Source organism: Plectropomus leopardus, chromosome 2 (assembly GCF_026936395.1).
Source record: "Plectropomus leopardus strain MGB_pleo_1.0 chromosome 2, ASM2693639v1, whole genome shotgun sequence".
Taxonomy (NCBI): Eukaryota; Metazoa; Chordata; class Actinopteri; order Perciformes; family Serranidae; genus Plectropomus; species Plectropomus leopardus.
Genome location: NC_142177.1, coordinates 40,295,955 through 40,314,238, shown reverse-complemented (window position 1 = coordinate 40,314,238; position 18,284 = coordinate 40,295,955). Strand labels below are relative to the sequence as shown.

The 18,284-nt window shown below is 34.7% G+C and overlaps 1 protein-coding gene across 1 annotated transcript; it reads right to left on the bottom strand.

The window, feature by feature from the left end:
* Nucleotides 1-1,273: 1,273 nt before the first annotated feature.
* LOC148190298 (CD276 antigen-like) lies at nucleotides 1,274-17,277 on the bottom strand. The gene is made up of 6 exons (XM_088070778.1): nucleotides 17,138-17,277; nucleotides 14,797-15,138; nucleotides 11,676-11,954; nucleotides 7,591-7,869; nucleotides 4,508-4,624; nucleotides 1,274-3,893 (listed from the first exon to the last, which is right to left on the bottom strand). Exons 1-6 carry the CDS (start codon nucleotides 17,235-17,237, stop codon nucleotides 3,817-3,819), a joined length of 1,194 nt encoding a protein of 397 aa, XP_087926904.1. The 5' UTR covers nucleotides 17,238-17,277; the 3' UTR covers nucleotides 1,274-3,816.
* Nucleotides 17,278-18,284: the final 1,007 nt, after the last annotated feature.

Genomic DNA, 18,284 nt, shown 5'->3' with positions numbered 1-18,284 from the left:
ACACTTCCTGACGCCAAGAGACACAAAAGCACAACCTTTGATTACAGCTTCCGCTACACCCTTCACAATAAAAGACTCATTTATACTCATGATGTGAAACAATAAAACTGCAAACTGTCAAAATATAAAACAAAAGAAGAAGTTCACATCGTTAGAGATTACACTGATACAGAGCCTGTGACACGGTGGCAAAAACTTAATTAACAAATATTTGTCAAAAATACCATTGTTGGAAGTACTCTGATACTTTTACTTGAGTAAAAGTACTAAAACAGCACTGCCTCAGTCTGAGTGGATCTTAAAGGTCCAGTGTGTGATTTAGGGACTGTTTGTTATTTAACAGAGGGAACTTCACAATGGGTTTTTTTTGACTGGGGAGATGGTTAGGCATAGGCTATTTTTTGTATTATTTTATTTTGCTTAGGAACAACTTAATTAACGTAATTGTTGTATTTTGCATTTATATTCCCCAGAAAAACCCAAAAGTGGATTTAAAAGACATGTTTTCTTATAAAATCTTCAAAATAACAATATTTATGAGAGCCAGAAACTGTGAAATATGGTGATTTGTTTCGTTGCTCTGGGTCATGAGTCTGTATCTGTTTGTGGATCTAATTATTTATATTCCTGCTAAATTAGTCTGTGAGTAATGGAGGGTTATTTCATGTTGATATAAAAATGTCCCGACTCCTGTTGAGTAGTTTAATCTACATCAGCACACCTTATTCTGAGATCATCGTGTGTTTGCAGCGTCCTGTGAGAACCGTGCAGCTGTCAAAGTGCAGGGCAGTAAAAAGTACAATATTTACCTCTGAGATGTGGAAAAAGGAAATAATCAAATCAAATACCTCACATTTGTACTTGAATAAATGTACTTTGTTACATTGATGCAGATCTGCTACATTGTTTCATTCAAAATGTTTTTCATCACAAAAAAGTCTATTGTAAAACAGTCAGTCAGTCATTTTCTGTAACCGCTTGTCCTTGTAAGGGTCGCGGGGTGGCTGGAGCCAATCCCAGCTGTCATCGGGCTGAAGGTGGGGTACACACCTAAGGGCAATTTAGAGTCATCAATCAACCTGAGCTGAATGTCTTTGGACTGTGGGAGGAAGCCGGAGACCCCGGAGAGAACCCATGCAGAGAACATGCAAACTCCACACAGAAGGGCCCCCGGCTGGACCGAAACCCCGTTCCAACCAGGATTTGAACCTGGGACCCTCTTGCTGTGAGGCAACAGTGCTAACCACAAAGCCGAAACAGTCCCGACTCACAGTTTGACATTTTACACTTTTTATTCAAACGTTTGAATATAAATAATGAAGCACAGCCTGAAATACATCAAACCTGCAGGAGCATCATCAGTGAGCAGAAATACACTTTAAAGTGCTTTTTTAAATTTAAATCAACAACAGTGTGTAGTTCGGTGTGTAGTTCGGTGTGTAGTTCGGTGTGTAGTTCGGTGTGTGTAGTTCGGTGTGTAGTTCAGTGTGCAGCTGACAGTTTGAGCACCTTAAATAAAAAAAGCAGTTCATGTTTGTCTCAGTGATCAATATCAAAATAATCAATACGTCACATTATAATCTTCACATTTCAGCAGCTTCAGCTCAGTGAAGTCTGATGTTTGTGTTGATGCTCGTGTGATTATCTGACCACTTTTATATATTTACTCTTTAAATTACATCATGTTTTGGAGGAGTCGTCATGTTTCCTTCAGCTGATGATCATCAATCCCATTTTTTTAGCAACCAAAGATCCTGAAGAAGAATTTAAGAAGAATTTAATGATTTTATTGAATTAATTAAACAAAAAAGAAACTTTAACTCTTCACTCATTCAAAATTATGTCTGTAAAGTTTTGGTCACCTCATGCTTTAAACTATATTTCTTTTTTACTTTTACAGAAAATTAGTTTAATCAGCAACAGATAGGAAAGCTTATTGACTGAACTAGATTAATTGTTATATCCATAATCAACTCCCTTTTTTTAACTCGATGCTTTTGAATTCTGCTGTTTAACTTTTATCATTTATTATTATTCATCACGTTTTCCTAAATTTCCATGAAGCTCCATTTTATTTATCAAGAAACTGCAGATTTATGTCCTCAACAACTTTTTACTGACACTTCCGTCCAGGAATGAAATTAATCTTAAATCAGATGATAAAAATTAAAAATATAAATAAAAGATTCAATAAAAAAAAATACTAAAATTAAAATCGCACACAGTGCGAGAAGTCGCCTTGAAAAGATTTTTTTTCTTAAAGCTGCACAAGCGTGAAAGTCGATCAATATAATAATATTCTAATAATAATATAATAATATATATTATAAATAATATAACACAAACTATAAATCAGAGTTAAACACAAACTTCTCATTTTATTCTCCCCTAACAGAATAATTCATTAATAATCAGCTCTGTCAGCATTAAAGGACACTTCTGCTCTTTTTGTCTCGTTATCACTGAACCTTCGAGTGGTTCATCTTTTATTCTGTAAGGCAGATAATGATGCATATTAAAGTGCATGTCCACATTTATTAAATAAACCAACAATAGAAACAAATAGAAACTACTGTAACATCTGCTGAGACGTAACAATCATTCAGAGGACAGAAGACCGACATGTTTTAAACTGATTCTGTCAGATTATATTCAACGATGACGTTAGAAACGCTGAATAATATTGTTGAAATTATCTGTGATAATGTTTTTATGAATTACTTAAATATAATCCTATAATCCTGGGGAACTATCAAGGGTGAGCAGTGGTGGAATGTAACTAAGTACATTTACTCAAGTACTGCACTTAAGTACAAATTTAAGGTACTCTTTTCTTTTCTTGAGACTTTATACTTTTACTCTACTACATTTCAGAAGGAGGTATTTTATTTTTTACTTCACTACATTTATCCGAAAACTTCAAAAACTAGTTCCTGTACAATTAAGTTTTTCAAAATAAAAAACATAAGAAGAGTGCATGAAATATGACGTCTTGTCACAGATTAGATTACCCAGCAGTCCTTTCAAGTACAGCTGAAATGATCAGACAGATTAGCAGTCAATTACCTGATCGAAAGAAAATTAACTGGAAACTATTTTATGAAACATTTTCAGTCACTTTGTTTCATTTTTCTCTTCCTTTTTTTTAGATTTAGATTTTTCTTTTATTTTTCATACTTTAAGTACATTTTCCTGATTATACTTATGCAACACTTTTAATGCAGGACTTTAAAAGTATTTTCCCAGTGTGGTATTAGTACTTTTACCTAAGTAAAGGAACTGAGTACTTCCTCCACCACTGAGGGTGAGTGTCGTTTTATTACCTTGACTTGAGGAATTTTTTGTGGTTGTAATTGTACTTTTACTTTATTACAGGTTTTTTTTTACCACTCTACCAACCACTGAAAACTGCAGTATGATAAATGTATAGATGAGGTTAGATGTGACATAAAGACTAATTATAGTTAATTAAATGTTCGTGTTAACGCCTGAAACAAACGACTTCATCACATGTTGTCAAACCACTTCTGAAGGCAAAAGTGTCGTTTTGTTGTTAAGAACAAACTCACAGAGAAAAGTCAAGTTTTGATCTGAGAGAGGCACAAATTTTGAGGAAAATTCTGCAAAATCAGCAAATGAAAGTGCAAAGTCCCGTGTGTCTCCACGCAGTAATGCTCTGTGAATATTTGGAGACACCGATGAAGATAAACAGCAGATGGAGCTCGTTCTCCAGCCCATTAAAACCAGTGTGAGAGAAGAGGACATGAGAGTGTTTTTAAAGAGCTCCGGTCAAACCTCAGAGGTGACGGATGATGTTCAGACCTCAGGTGACGTCTGAGGAGGCTGCAGCTGCTCGGACCGACTCGAGTCTCCGAGGGAGCGTCTCTTCTCGTCTGCAGGAGGGACAATAAAGTTATAATAAAGACAATCCGAACTAACTCGATCCTCCTCTGCAAATACAAACAGAATGACTCATGTCTCAGAACAGGCTTTCTAAGACTTTCTAACTATTTTTACTGCCACCTGCAATGAAATTAAAAAACTATTTTACAAAAACTAAAATGAAAGGAAAACAAAAAGTGTAACATATAATTTAGGAAAGAAGAAAGAAAGAAAGTTTTGGAAAGAAGTTTGTCTAAACATTAATTGTAACATAAAACATGACTTAAGTTAATGTCAGGAGCACGTGCTCAGAAGCATTTGTTTTTTTGTTTCATACAAATTATTTTAAGATTTTACAATACAAAGTCAAGATAAAAACAAATAAACTCCCTCATCCCAAGTCTTTTCTCTTTTTATGACTCTAAATATTGATTAAAGACATTTTAATACTCATTTAGGCATTATTTTTAGATGACTGAATAAAATGCATTTTAAGACTTTAAGGATCCGCAGAAACCCTGTGAGACAAAACTGTCAAGACTCGAAACATGAGAAACATATAAAGACTCTGTCGTGTTGTCTGATCATCGTCAACATGTTGATACAAAACTTTATTTAAACTTACCTTCATTACATTTTAGTGTGATGCAGCCCTTGTACTTTAACACAGCGAGAAGAACAACACCAACAAAAACAGAGCAGAGAACTGAAACAACAGCAATAATCCATCCAGGAGTGGACTCTGAAAGAGACAAAAAAGTTCCTGTTATTACTCAGACAGTACGTGTGTGTCAGAGACATCAGAGTGGACATCAGAGTGTCCACAGAGACAGCAGCTGAAGGTGTGGACGCTCCTGAGATGTAAAGTGTGAAGCTGTGAGCAGATAAAAGCAGCAGTGGGACGAATGTCAGCAGGGACAGTGATGTCCGCTCTGATCTGATGGACAGTTTCCTGCTCGGCAGTGAGGAGGGGGACGCTGGACGTGTCCCTCATCAGGAGGACCAAGGTTTGACCATCTGTCCTGCCTCCTCCACTTCAGCCTGTTTACACCTGACTGCTGCTGCAGCTGTCCTCTACAGCGGGGACACTCAGCCTGCTCTGCTTTGGGGGACACTTTTACAAAATGAAAGGAGTCCAGTCAGAGCAGCCTCATACATGTTTCTAGGATTTTTGAACATTTTTAGGACATTTCAAGTGTTTTAGGATATGTCAGGGATTTCAGCATGTTTCTCGGATTTCAGGACATTTCTAGAATTTGACACATTGTTGGGATTTTAGGAAGTTTTGTAGATTTTGGGACATTTCTAGTATTTTAGGACATCTGTAGGACTGACGCATCTTCTAGGATTTCAGGACATTTCTAGGATATTATTACATTTTTAGGATTTTAGGACATTTCTCAGATTTTAGGACGTTTCTTGGGCCATCAGTTGAGTATCACTGATCTACACCCTGAGTTCAGGCAGTCATGGACTCTGGATTACATCGTTTCACTGAGCAGTAAAAGTACATTTTTTAGGTACTTTACTTGAGTATTTCAATTATCTGCTACTTTATACGATCTCTAGTTACTTTGATCTCACACACAAAACACGACTGACTTCATAAAATGCATGACACTGAAGACGTGAAGAAAACAGCATTCGGGGTTAAATTCGGGTTCTTCTGTGGTGTAATATGAAATCGTTTGTTTTCATGAGTTGTGACACTTCTCAGTGTTCATCATTTTTGGGTTAAATCAGTAAACGTTTGTATTCTCTGAATCTCGTGGGTTTGTTTTTGTCCCTTTTTTATCGTTCTGTGTCCCCTCTCTAAATCCAGATGTTTTTGTGTGTCTGTGAACGCAGCACAGTCGGAGTTCGTTGTGAGTTTTTGTTCCTCAGCAGCAGTTTGAGCGCAGAGTTTGGGGTCATGTGGCGGATAACTGACGAGGTTTCCTACACGTTCATTTATCTGCTGCAAACAGATTTTTGGAGCTGGACGGTTTATTAGGACGCTGTTGGATTATATAAACGTTCAGTTATTTTTAGCACACTTTGGGCACAGACGGAGCAGCAGAACGTCAGGCGCACTGACAGTGAAACTTAACCCTTCATTGTGAGTCTAAAAGTTAACTTTCACTAACAAACAGCTGCTCCTCTCATTTATTGATCTGATCAGCTGTGAACAGATCATCAGATCAGTTATTAACCCCACGTGTGACAAACTGCTGCTAAAGAAAAAAAAACTTGCAGAGCTCCGCCTGTGCTGCTTTTACAGACTTGAAAAAACCTCAGAATTTAGAGAGGGGACACAGAATAATAACACACACACTGACCTAAAAGTATATATACAGGCTCTCTCACATTTTCATGGTAAATATCTCAAAATTTTTCCATGACTTTTCAAACAGCCACAATAAAAACAGGAAATCTTGCTTCACCTGCAGGTCGTCTATCAAATATATGAGATTAAAACTCCATTAAAATATAATTTCAGTGTAAAACGAACAAACACACGTGATGGAAACCAAAACATCTCCACACAGACGCATTTTAGATCTACGTCGTGTCGACAGCCACAGAAAATAAATTTGCTGTTATGTTACATTATTTAAAACATCATCCACAGAAAACTCCTTTAACTGTTTCATAACACTGAACAAAATTCAAAGTCTTTTCCAAAACTTTCAATGATTTTTAACTAATTCCATGACTTTTCCAAGCCTGGAAAATGTGAAATTGTGAAATTCCATGAGTTTCCAGGTTTTCCATGACCTTGGGAACCCTGATTACATCCCAACAGTGCTCCTAATGAACAGTCCAGCTCCAAAAATATGAAATCAATACGTGGCGGCAGAAGTTTAAATGAATAAAATAAATTCATAAATAAATGAATGAGAGAGAAACTCTGGTTCATCCTGAAGCAGAAATGAGCTACAAACTCAAATTATTTCAGTTATTTCCCTGCAGACTCTTTCTTCCTCTTCCCTCTGTACATTAACCCTTTAACGGGCATCGTTACTGCATGGTGCATTTTTTTTGTGATCAAACTGCTTCACTTAAAACTCAGCAAAACTCAATTTGATTTTATACGGATGTTTTTATACGATGCATTTTAGTATTTTGATTTTACTCTAATTCTATTCAATTTTGTTTTTTTTACATTACATTGATTTTTTTTTACCATCCATTCTGATCAGATTTATTACTAAATTCATTACTGTTTTTATTTATTTTTGCTTATTTTTATATCCATTTTGTCTATTTTTATTTTATGAAAATACTTTTATTTTCAGATTTTTATTATATACCTCTGATGTTTTTTATTATATATTTTAAACAGATTTTTATTAGATTCATTTTTATTTGTGTCTATTTATTTTTGTTTATTTATTTTTATAAATCTATTGTCTGAAGTGACTTTTAAGTTCAGATTTCTATTATATTACATTGACTTTAACACTTTTCACATGCATTACACAAGGAAAATGTTTTTTTTTCTTAATAAATTGATGCATTTTGTTAACATATTCTGAGGTCTATAAAGTTGTTTAATTTTTTTGCAAAGCTATTTCTCAGTGTGACCATTAAAGAGTTAATAAAGTGGAGTCTCAGTGAAGTTTTCACTCAGTATTAAAAAAAGGTTTTAAACATGTTCAGATGTTTCATTAAAACACATAAACAGGTAAAATTATTTGACTATAAAAATATGAGTCAGTATCTTACCACCGATGTAAACGTAAGTCTCAGCAGAAACCTGATGGTCGATTTCGTCCTGTGTGACGACACATCGATAGTAGTCGGACTCGTACACGGTAGTTCGGATGACGATGTCGAAGCTTCCTCCTGTTTCTGTGATCTTTGTCTCCTCAGCAGGAATCACGTTTCCTGCTCTGTTTTTCCACTCCACTGTAGGTTTTGGAGAAGCGCCTCGAACGATGCACTGCAGCCGTGACCAGTCTTTTTTTGCCTCTGTTATTGTGACAGACGGCTCCGGAGCTGCACCTGAAAACATCACAGAAACCACAGATCCAGGTTTTATGAATGATATATGAATATCGATATGTTGATGTGTTTGTATGTTTGTTTTGTCTATTATAATGTCATGTTTTTTATCATGTGTGATAAGTGTTTTTTAGGGATTTGTCCTGCAGATGTAAACTAGCTAACAGCTAAATCTGGCATGAATCACATCTCTTCTCTTTTTGAGATTAATGTTTTTTAAGCACCGTCATTGTTTAAATAACAACATGAAAGAAAATAAAGAATAAAATCAAAGAACTAGAAAACACAGTATAAATGTACTCTATCAATCAATTACACCAAAAATTGGGCAACATAAAGATATTATTTTGTATGGAGATATGAGACTTTATATCGTCTTAGATATTGGATATTGTTATATCATGATATGGAATAAATTGTGTTTTTTCCTGATTTTAAAGGTTATATTACAGTAAATTTATGTACTTTTCTAAACTTACCAGACAGTTCTTCTTGTTTTAATACTTATCTTTACCCACTTAAAGGTAAGTATTGTATCATTATCATGTCACTACATCTACATTATTAATGATTAATGATCAAAAATTTAATTGTGTCAATATTTTGTCAAAGTACCAAAAGTCATTCCTACAACACTGTCACATCAAAGAGGCAATTTGGTAAACAAATAAATAAATAAATAAATAAATAAATATTGTTCGATTTGTCTCCCAGCTCATTCATGAAGTGCCTTTGAGGGGATTTAAAAATATCGAGATAAATATTGTGTATCGAGATATTACCTAAAAATATTGCAGTATAATTTTCAGCCCTAACTAACCTGCCGTCATTATCTGACAGGGTCTCATATTTCCAGCATTTTTAACTTCTGTCATAAGTTTGGAAACTACTTAAAACTACAAACACTATTATTTGGAAAACCTGTGATTTTTTAAGGTTATGTCGTCTGATACATTTCTGCTTTTTAACCTAACGGAGACGATGTTTTATTTTGCTGTGAAACAACGTGTGTGATCACGATTTCTGAATTTCCTTCAGCATAAAATCAGCTCAGAAGATTTCTCAACTGCTGGTTTAACCCTTTGAAACCTCAGAAAACTCGCTTGATTTCTTTCAAAAACATGAGTAGAAGGCAATGAGCAATTTAAGAAGAAATGACCCAGAAATTATCAAAAAGAAAATATTATAAAGTAAAAGACACTTATTTTAAAATAGAGAAAAAAAGGGAAAAAAGTACAATAACATAAATCAAAGAAATGACCTGAAATAGTGTTTAAAATAATAATATTTATGTGAAATAATTTTAAATGCGTAATTAGGATAATTATAAATATAGTTTTTAAGGACATTTTCCACAGCTTTTCTTTTTTTTTTAACCATAATTTCCAATTCAGCTAATTTCCTGCAATTTCCTGATCACCTCTTTCAGGAAATAAAGTAAACCAGTTTGCTCAGGGTTCAAAGGTTTAAAAACATGTGAAAGTTTCTGAATACAGAACAAGAAATGTGACGTCCATCCAGGTTTCAAAGGGTTAACAGAATAAATCAAAACAAATTTAAAATGATCGTTGATGTTTGAAACTTGCAGCTGCAGTTTAAATCAGAGCTGAGCCGCATTAAATATAATGTTTAATATCAAGTTCTCTGAGGGGTTTTAATGCCGATCCTCAGCGTCAGATTTCAACAGTTATTAATAAATATTTCACTGAAGTTTTGACTTCACTAAACTACAGTTAAATCTGCTGATGCATAAATCTTCACTCCATAACTACGTATATAAATATGTAACCACGACAAGTCTGAACGCACAAACAGCCGGAGAGAGCGAATTAAAACAAAAATACAGGCCTGATTTTATTCTTGCTGTTTTTGTTTGTTTGTTTGTTTGTTTGTTTGTTTGTTTGTGAGAAAACTCAAAATCAGAGCTGATCTTCAGTCTGTGTAAGTGAAAAAGTGAAGAATAAAAAACATCTGGGGTTAAAATTTGGGCTCTTTTATGATGTGATATTGTGAAAAAAGAAAAAAGAAAAGGCGCAGAAATAAAGAGCAGCTGTATGATGACATCATAGCCACAAAGCATTGTGGGAGGACTAACAAGCATCGACGTGCTCTTTAATATTTAATTAATTTTATTATTTTAAACGTTAAATTTTTCATTCACAAACAATCATTCTTCTCTAAACTCATAAGTTTGTATCTATAAACTTTTATTCTCCTGGAAGTGAAAAACTCTTTTTAAATCACTCAGTTTAATTAATAAAAATAAAAGTGTCAAACTTTTGGAAATTTCTGCCACTTTCTGACTGAATCTTCTGTGTATTTGTATGTTTGTGCATCTGTTTATATTTCTTGTTATATTGTTTGTTTTGTTTAGTTTCTTGATTTTAATTTTTGTACATTTTTATTTTCTCGTCTGTTAATTTATCTGCAGCATTTTATCATTTGTAAACTGCATTTTTACTTGATTTTTTTACCTGTGCTGTACCTTTTTCCTCAGGTTTTTATATGTTTGCTTTGTCAATTTAAAGAAAATAAAAAAGCACAAGCATCGACCCAGATTTTCTGACTCTTAATTTCTCTCTGTCTAAGTAACCTGTGGAGTTTATTGTGTTCATCTGTTATAGTTTTTGTCTTAATTCTTGTTTGATTAGATAAAGCTGTGTGCGCTGAATGTTGAGGCAGAAATTGGGAATATTCATGTTTAAAATTAACTTTTTTTTTTTTTTTTAAATAAAATTGGACAAAGGGGATAGGATTTGATAAGTATTCACATTTTTCAGCTCTTTTTCGGACATAAAGCACATTTGTTTAATGAATGTGTCCAACAGGAATTCTTTCTTGCGTTCTTTTCTTGCTTATATTTTATTTTTTTCTCCTATTTTATTTGGGATGTTCAAAATAAAGATCAAACTAACAAACTGAGTGAGTTTAGATATTTCCTCCTTTTTATGGTTTGGTTAATGAAGTGTGTCATTATAAAAAAAAGATGTAATAATATATAAATATTGCTGCGTCTCTGTCTGCTTTCATGCTGACTGAGTGTATTTAACCACTTTCACCCAAAATCTGTCTTGTATAATTATAGGAATAATTGTTATAAATGTGAACATTTCTTAGTTTTCCCTGTTGTTAGTTTAATTATTTAGAAGATTCATTTCTTTAATTTTTTGGGGTCAGTTTAGCGTCAGCTTTTGGTACCAGGTACTTTATACTAACAGAAAACCAAAAAAGGTGAGTAGAGAAGAGTAGAGTAGAGTAGAGTAGAGTAGAGTAGAGTAGAGTAGAGTAGAGTAGAGTAGAGTAGAGTAGAGTAGAGTAGAGGAGGTACCATGTAAGTGGAGTCAGCTTGTGAAGTGACAGTGCAACAGATCTGTGCCAATTTATGCTGGATTTTAGCCACTAGATGGCGCTCTTCACCAATAAAACAGGGATGCAGTGGGAGTTTGATTTACTTCACTCTGCTTAATGTTCACTGGTGCTTTCTCACTGCCCTGGTTATTGCCTGTAATATTTTAATATTATATCGGTGTATTTAATCCATCATGGCAGCCTTCACAAATGTTTAAGAATTTGATGATAAGGTTAAATTGAGCAAAAGAGTTAATATGTCTATTCATTAATACGTATCATTTTAATCAGTGTAAAGACAAGTATTTTTACTTATTTTAAAAATAAGTATCACTTATTGGAAATATAAACCTTAAACTGTGTGCTTTTATGTTCTGTTTGCAGAACCACAGATTCATAAATCTAGTCTACATTCCTGATTTTATTATATATGAAAATATGACCAGAGGGAATCTCACCAGTGATTCGCACAAACGTCTCTGCAGAAACCTGGTGGCTGATTTCCTCCTGTGTGGCTACACAGTAATAGAAGTCGGTCTTGGTCACAGTAGTTTGGAGGATGATGTCGTAGCTGTCTCCTCTTTCTGTGATCTGTGGTTCGTTAGCAGGAAGTTTTTTTCCAGAGGCGTCCTGCCACTCTACTTTAGGTTTTGGAGAAGCACCACGAACAACACACTGCAGTAATGCCAAGTCGTTTGTTTCATTAAGTGTTTTGACTGATGGCTCTGGAGCTGCACCTGTGAACACAGTAAAAACAGACATTGAGGGGAAACAACACCCATTTTTAAAATTCATGTTATTCTAAGACAGTCCAAAAATATTAGTAATAATAAACAACTCTCTCCTAAATACAAAAACTTGAATGCTAAAACACAAATTTGTGATATCATTGGATATAAAGTGTGCAGCTGCTCTATTGTGGATATTATTATATAATAATGAAGGTGGAAGATGTTTCAGATGACTTTCAGAGCAGCCAGTTCAGTGTTATATGGGAAAATGCTATGAAAAATGAAAACATTACACTAGAATAAAGCACATTTGAGTGTAATAAACTAAACAAACATGTTGTGGGTCCACAAAATCAGGCTCCCATTCATCGTCCATGGAGCAGATCCAGACTGTTTGTCTTATCACGGCACAAGTTCAGGACTTCCTGGTTTCTGGCTTTAAGAGACAGTAGCTCATGTCCACAAATATTGATTGGCCATTCAAATAACATATTTGAATTCTAAACTAAGGTTGGTTCCCTTTAAGTGACATTTAACACTGCAAACACTATTTCAGACTCATATCATGACAGAAGCACATTTGGAATTTAAAGCTACGTTTGTTGTACTACATATATCATCCTGAATTGAAATCACATAAAAGTTGTTGTCTAATATTTGGATAATATTTCCTTTTACAGATAAGTAACTTAAAAATGTTTTTAGAAAATATAAAACTTGGGGTAATTAAAAGAAAATCCATCCCTTGTGTTATCTGGGCTTAAATTTATCGGTGATGTCTACACTAAATAACCACTTTATTTCTTACACCTGTGCAATGTAATGCAATCCAGTAAAAATAAAGCCTCCATAAATGCAGTTGAATCAACTATAGAACACAAACTGTTGTTTAAACCTTCATGAAAGTGCATTAATAAAGGGCTATTAAGCTGGATTCATTACAGATAAGATCATCATTATCAATGGAAAATTCGTGTATTTGGATTCTAATTTGGTGGTCGTCTCAACACATATACATATGATATTTTATAATTAAAATTAAACCGACAGAGATACAAGATTGGTTTTAGCACTCTATCTTTAAGTTACAGGTGTTCCATGTTAGCAATGCATATAAGATTCCCTTTCTATCCACACCCTAGTCAATAAACCAGTTACTAAAAAAAGACAGAATCCTAAAATGTGTCAGTGTGTTGTAAATGTCTCAACTTTAAGTGATGTGTAAATGGTCTAACACATTAAAACTGATCTCAGTCAGTTCAACAAAGACTTAAAGTAACACTTACTGCGGAGCAGTTAACAGCCTACTTTAATTAAGATGAATTCACATTAAAATCAGGACTCACCTCTGATGTTTTCATCTGATCTGTCTTTTAACATTTTGAAGCGCAGAGGTTGCACGCGACCTAAGATTTGTATGTAAAAAATAATATTTAAAAAAACGACATTATTCCACGTTGACTGTAAAAGTCAGTAATCGCATGTTATACTCTTCTGAAACCTTATATGTTCGTTTTTTCGACGGTTTTAAGAAACCAATTACAGGATTTACGACATAGAAATAATAGCGTGTTACTTTACGGCAGCAAACAGTTGGCAGCTTAGCTTCCCTCCTGTCTAGTCGCAGTTAAAAAGTATTTATGGGTAAAAAAAACAATCATTTGTTGACAAAACAGCGGCTCGTTTTAAAGAGCAAAGTCACACCGATTAAATTTACCTCCTTTACGTTTGACGGAAGTAAAATTCACGTGAATAAAAGTAGATTTTGTTCCTCGTTTAGTTTCGGCTCCGCTCGTCAAACTTCCAAAACAAAATATTTTCAGTCCATTTAAAGTTTTGACCAAAGATTTGACCAATCATGTTCAGTATCTCTGAGATCAGGAAACGCCCCCGAACTAAAGCAACCAATCAGCATCTTTATACGACCTAAAGCGACGTCACTACCGGACACTTAACGCAATCAACCAATCAGAGGAGAGCATTTCCACGTGTGTCTTATTGACAGCTGGTTTCCTCCAATAGGAAGTCAGCACTGTGAAAACACGGTGAGTTGTGGCCACTTAAATTACCTGTGTGACCATATATGGAAGTGACTGTAGCTGGACTTCCGGTGGCAGAGGGACCCCCACAGAACAGAGAAACTTTATTTATATGTTTATGGAGGTCAGATTCAGGGATAATAAATATCTTAATCTTTATTTAAACATTAAAAACATATTTTTATAGTCAGATTTAACTCTCAGGAACATTTTGTCAGAATCATAAAGAGATTTATTTTTATTATTTAGTAACTTTGAGAAAGTTTTAGAGAGCTCTGGAGTCCTCTGCTGGAGATGCTCTGTACTGCACTTTCTAAAATATCTCAGAGACACTTCTGTCAATCAACCTCAAATTTGGTACAGACATTACAGACAAGTTCAGGGAGAGATCCTGTGAATTTCAGCCTGATGGCTCTTTTTATGACTGATTCACTGTGTTTAAAATGTGAAAGTAAAGGGCAAAAAACTGTTAAGTTTCTGTTTTTTTCTCATTAATATTTTATGTATTTAACTTTTTCAGAGTCTTGAATAAAATCAACACATTAAAAGAAACCTGCTGAGTGTTTGTTTTACAGTGATATTATTTACATGTATCAGCTCCTCGTGGTCCTGATATTAAACAGTTTAACATTTGAAGGTATTAAGAGACAGAAATAAACAAATTCAAAATGAGCCTGAAGAGGTTAAGACTGGATCTGAAAAGCAAAACAAAACATACATTAAGCTTTTACAATCAAAGATTCAGAGGAGATGATTTAATCAGCTGAAATATCAGAAAAAGAATAAACATCTTTAAGCGTTTTACTCACCAACAACCAGCTTAATGTGGAAAGTCTGTCGTGGCTGCAGACGAGGAAAAACACAGGTGTATTCTCCGCTGTCAGTCATCTTCGTGTTTGTGATGATGATGGAGGCGTTACCGTGTTTCAGCTCTTCAGGAAAATGAGAGACTCGACCTTTGAACTGCTCGCTCTGACCTGATCGTCCGCTGTTGTAATGGACTCCTGCATCATAAAAGAAAACCTCCCTCTGTTTTTCATCTTTCTCAGCAGCTTTCTTCCAGTCGAACAGTTTTAGCTCGATGTTTTCTTTGCTGAGCGAACACGGTAAAATAACGTCTCTGTCTTGTTCCACTTTGACGACTGTTGGTCCTGAAAGATAAAAACACGTTGATCAGTGTGTTTAAATCAGAGGAATCAGTGGCGGGCGCCCTCTCCACAAAGCTCGCCCTGCAGGGAGCTTTTTATGTTTCTGATGCACCAAAAAGGCTCTGAAGACACAAACAGCACATTTGTGCACAGCAGTGAGTGTGGAAACGTCTGTCCTGCTCACACACGAGGTGTCTACAGATCTATATGCACATGGCAGCTGCTGCACATTCACTTTCTACACTTATGTTTATTTATTTAAAACAGGCAACAACAAGACAACAACAACAACAATGCCACACTGTGCACGCTTCAGTGGTTTATAAAATAAATAACCATACACATCAACTTACTGCCTTAAAATTGAAAAATGCTGTTCTGTCAAAAATAATAAAATAAAATAAAATAAAATAAAATAAAATAAAATAAAATAAAATAAAATAGGAAACAGGAGTAGCAGGGCTCAACTCAGACAGTTATTAGGTATAAATACGCTTTTAAATAAAAGTTGATGCTTTAAGCCACATTTAAATAAAAATTAGGTAAAAAAATGAAATAAAATGTTGTAAAAGGTCATTTATCAGAGACAAAAATGTCAGAGGCTTGAGCAAAACATTTTGTCTCTCTCTGCAGATCTCTGAAGAACAATTAAGACAAACAAATGGAGGATTGTTATTACAGCAGATTATTAACTCATGATATCACAGAGAAGCACTCTAGTGTTTGTCCTCAGAGCATCCTTTGCACTGGCCTGCAGAAATCATATTAGGAGTTCAGTTTTGGTGTTTTTTTAGAGATTTATTTACAATTTCTAATCCTGACTTTTTTTCCTCTTTTTCTAACTCTTATTTCTCCCACTCGTCTAGATGCACACCAAACTCATCAGTAATTAACAACATTCAGCTCTCTCTCTCTCTCTGTGGAAGAGATGATGAACATCAGCAGTGACTCAGGAGTTAATCAGACTCTGTTCGCTCATTCAACACAAAGACGGAAACAAGAGCGAAGAAAACATAAAAAGAAAGTAAAACTAAATATTTAGGTCGTAGTGATGACTCAAACCTGAGAACTACACACAGATTTCACCATCACCTGTGGTACTTTGTATCCATTAAGTATCTAATTTATCTAATACTGTAATGTATCTAATAAGAGCCAAATATATTTAAAAAATGATTTTAATTTTGATAAATTTCGATTTGGCTTTCCATGGTAAAGATAATGAAGCTAAGCTAATGCAAAGAAAATGTATTTGCCAAGAAATAAAAATCATTATCATCATTCAATGTTATTAAATGATACATTAAAAGTTATCCATTATATATATGATGAAATCATTTTGTAAATATGATTTTTACAGTCTAAAGTGACGCTTAACCAACCTTTATGTTACAGGAAGTGATGCTGAGACAGTACATTTACATTTTTATGAAATAAATAAGGATGAACATTCACTGATGCTAACACTGTATATTTAATGTTATTCAATTATAAATTTAATTTAAAAAATATTTATATATCAGTTAAACACAAATAAAACAACCTCCTGTGGTTATTTTATTATATTTTAAAATGATTATTGTCATTATTATTATGTAATTTGGAGCCTCAGGCAGCAGACACTCAGGTAAAGTATATATTATATTATAACTGATCGTAAATATCAGAGCAGGCTGTGTAAATATTGATCAGGTCTGAGTGAAGAAGCTTTGCTCGGAAACAGAGACGCATCTCTGCAGGATGGACGCCGCCCCGTTAAATGCTGCGCAGCTGTGATATTATCAGACTCTTTCAGCATCAGGAGGCTGAAATTCAACCACATCACCAAATATTTTCATTTCATCGATCTGAGCCGATTATTAGCAAATATTTCACATATTACTGTTTCTGACGTTTGTTTTAAACGCAGCTGGATGTATCAGGTGTCCGCGCTCATAAACTTGTCAGTTTTCATCATTCACATATAAAACAGTTGAATCTAAATAAATTTTAATTTTCTCACCGTTTTGATCAGCTGACGTTAATCCACACCGAGTCACGAGACAGAGACACGCGACAGGAAGCAGCTTCATGGCTGCTGAAGTCACCTGGACGGTAAACATCACTTTAACGTCTCTGTCACGAGACTACCGAACATTTAACGGCGTCTGTCTGAGAGGACACACAAAAACCAAACTCTGATTTCAGCTTCCTGCCACACCCTTCACAATAAAAGACTCATCTACACGCCCCTGCTGAAAAAGCACCCTGACTACATTAATTTTGGGGGTTTAGCTGGTCTTATTCTGGCATAAATCTCTACAGTCAGCTGTTATTGGAAAGGATAAATGTGCGCAGACTGACAGGCTGCTCAGACCAGTGTTTCAAACCAGTAAAGACCAGCAAGAACTGGGCCAGGACTCAGGACCATCTATGACCACCTTAGACCAGACAAAACCAACTAAAACCAGCTGACAGCACACACCGGATTTTAGCCGTTTTTACCTCTGCAAAGTAGTGCTAATATTTTCACAATAAAAGACTCATCTACACTCAGGATGTGAAACAATAAAACTGCAAACTGTCAAAATATAAAGCAAAAGAAGAAGCTCACATCGTTAGAGATTACACTGATACAGAGCCTGTGACACGGTGGCAAAAACTTAATTAACAAATATTTGTCAAAAATACCATTGTTGGAAGCACTCTGATACTTTTACTTGAGTAAAAGTACTAAAACAGCACTGCCTCAGTCTGAGTGGATCTTAAAGGTCCAGTGTGTGATTTAGGGACTGTTTGTTATTTAACAGAGGGAACTTCACAATGGCTTTTTTTTGACTGGGGAGATGGTTAGGCATAGGCTATTTTTTGTATTATTTTATTTTGCTTAGGAACAACTTAATTAACGTAATTGTTGTATTTTGCATTTATATTCCCCAGAAAAACCCAAAAGTGGATTTAAAAGACATGTTTTCTTATAAAATCTTCAAAATAACAATATTTATGAGAGCCAGAAACTGTGAAATATGGTGATTTGTTTCGTCGCTCTGGGTCATGAATCTGTATCTGTTTGTGGATCTAATTATTTGTATTCCTGCTAAATTAGTCTGTGAGTAATGGAGGGTTATTTCATGTTGATATAAAAATGTCCCGACTCCTGTTGAGTAGTT

Excerpts from the sequence above, each read along its gene's own strand:
- LOC148190298 (XM_088070778.1), bottom strand. The coding sequence starts at position 17,237 with ATGTTTACCGTCCAGGTGACTTCAGCAGCCATGAAGCTGCTTCCTGTC. Across the intron at positions 11,955-14,796 it reads CCACATTAAGCTGGTTGTTG|GTGCAGCTCCAGAGCCATCA; the intron begins GTGAGTAAAACG and ends CTGTGTTCACAG. Across the intron at positions 7,870-11,675 it reads GACGTTTGTGCGAATCACTG|GTGCAGCTCCGGAGCCGTCT; the intron begins GTGAGATTCCCT and ends TGATGTTTTCAG.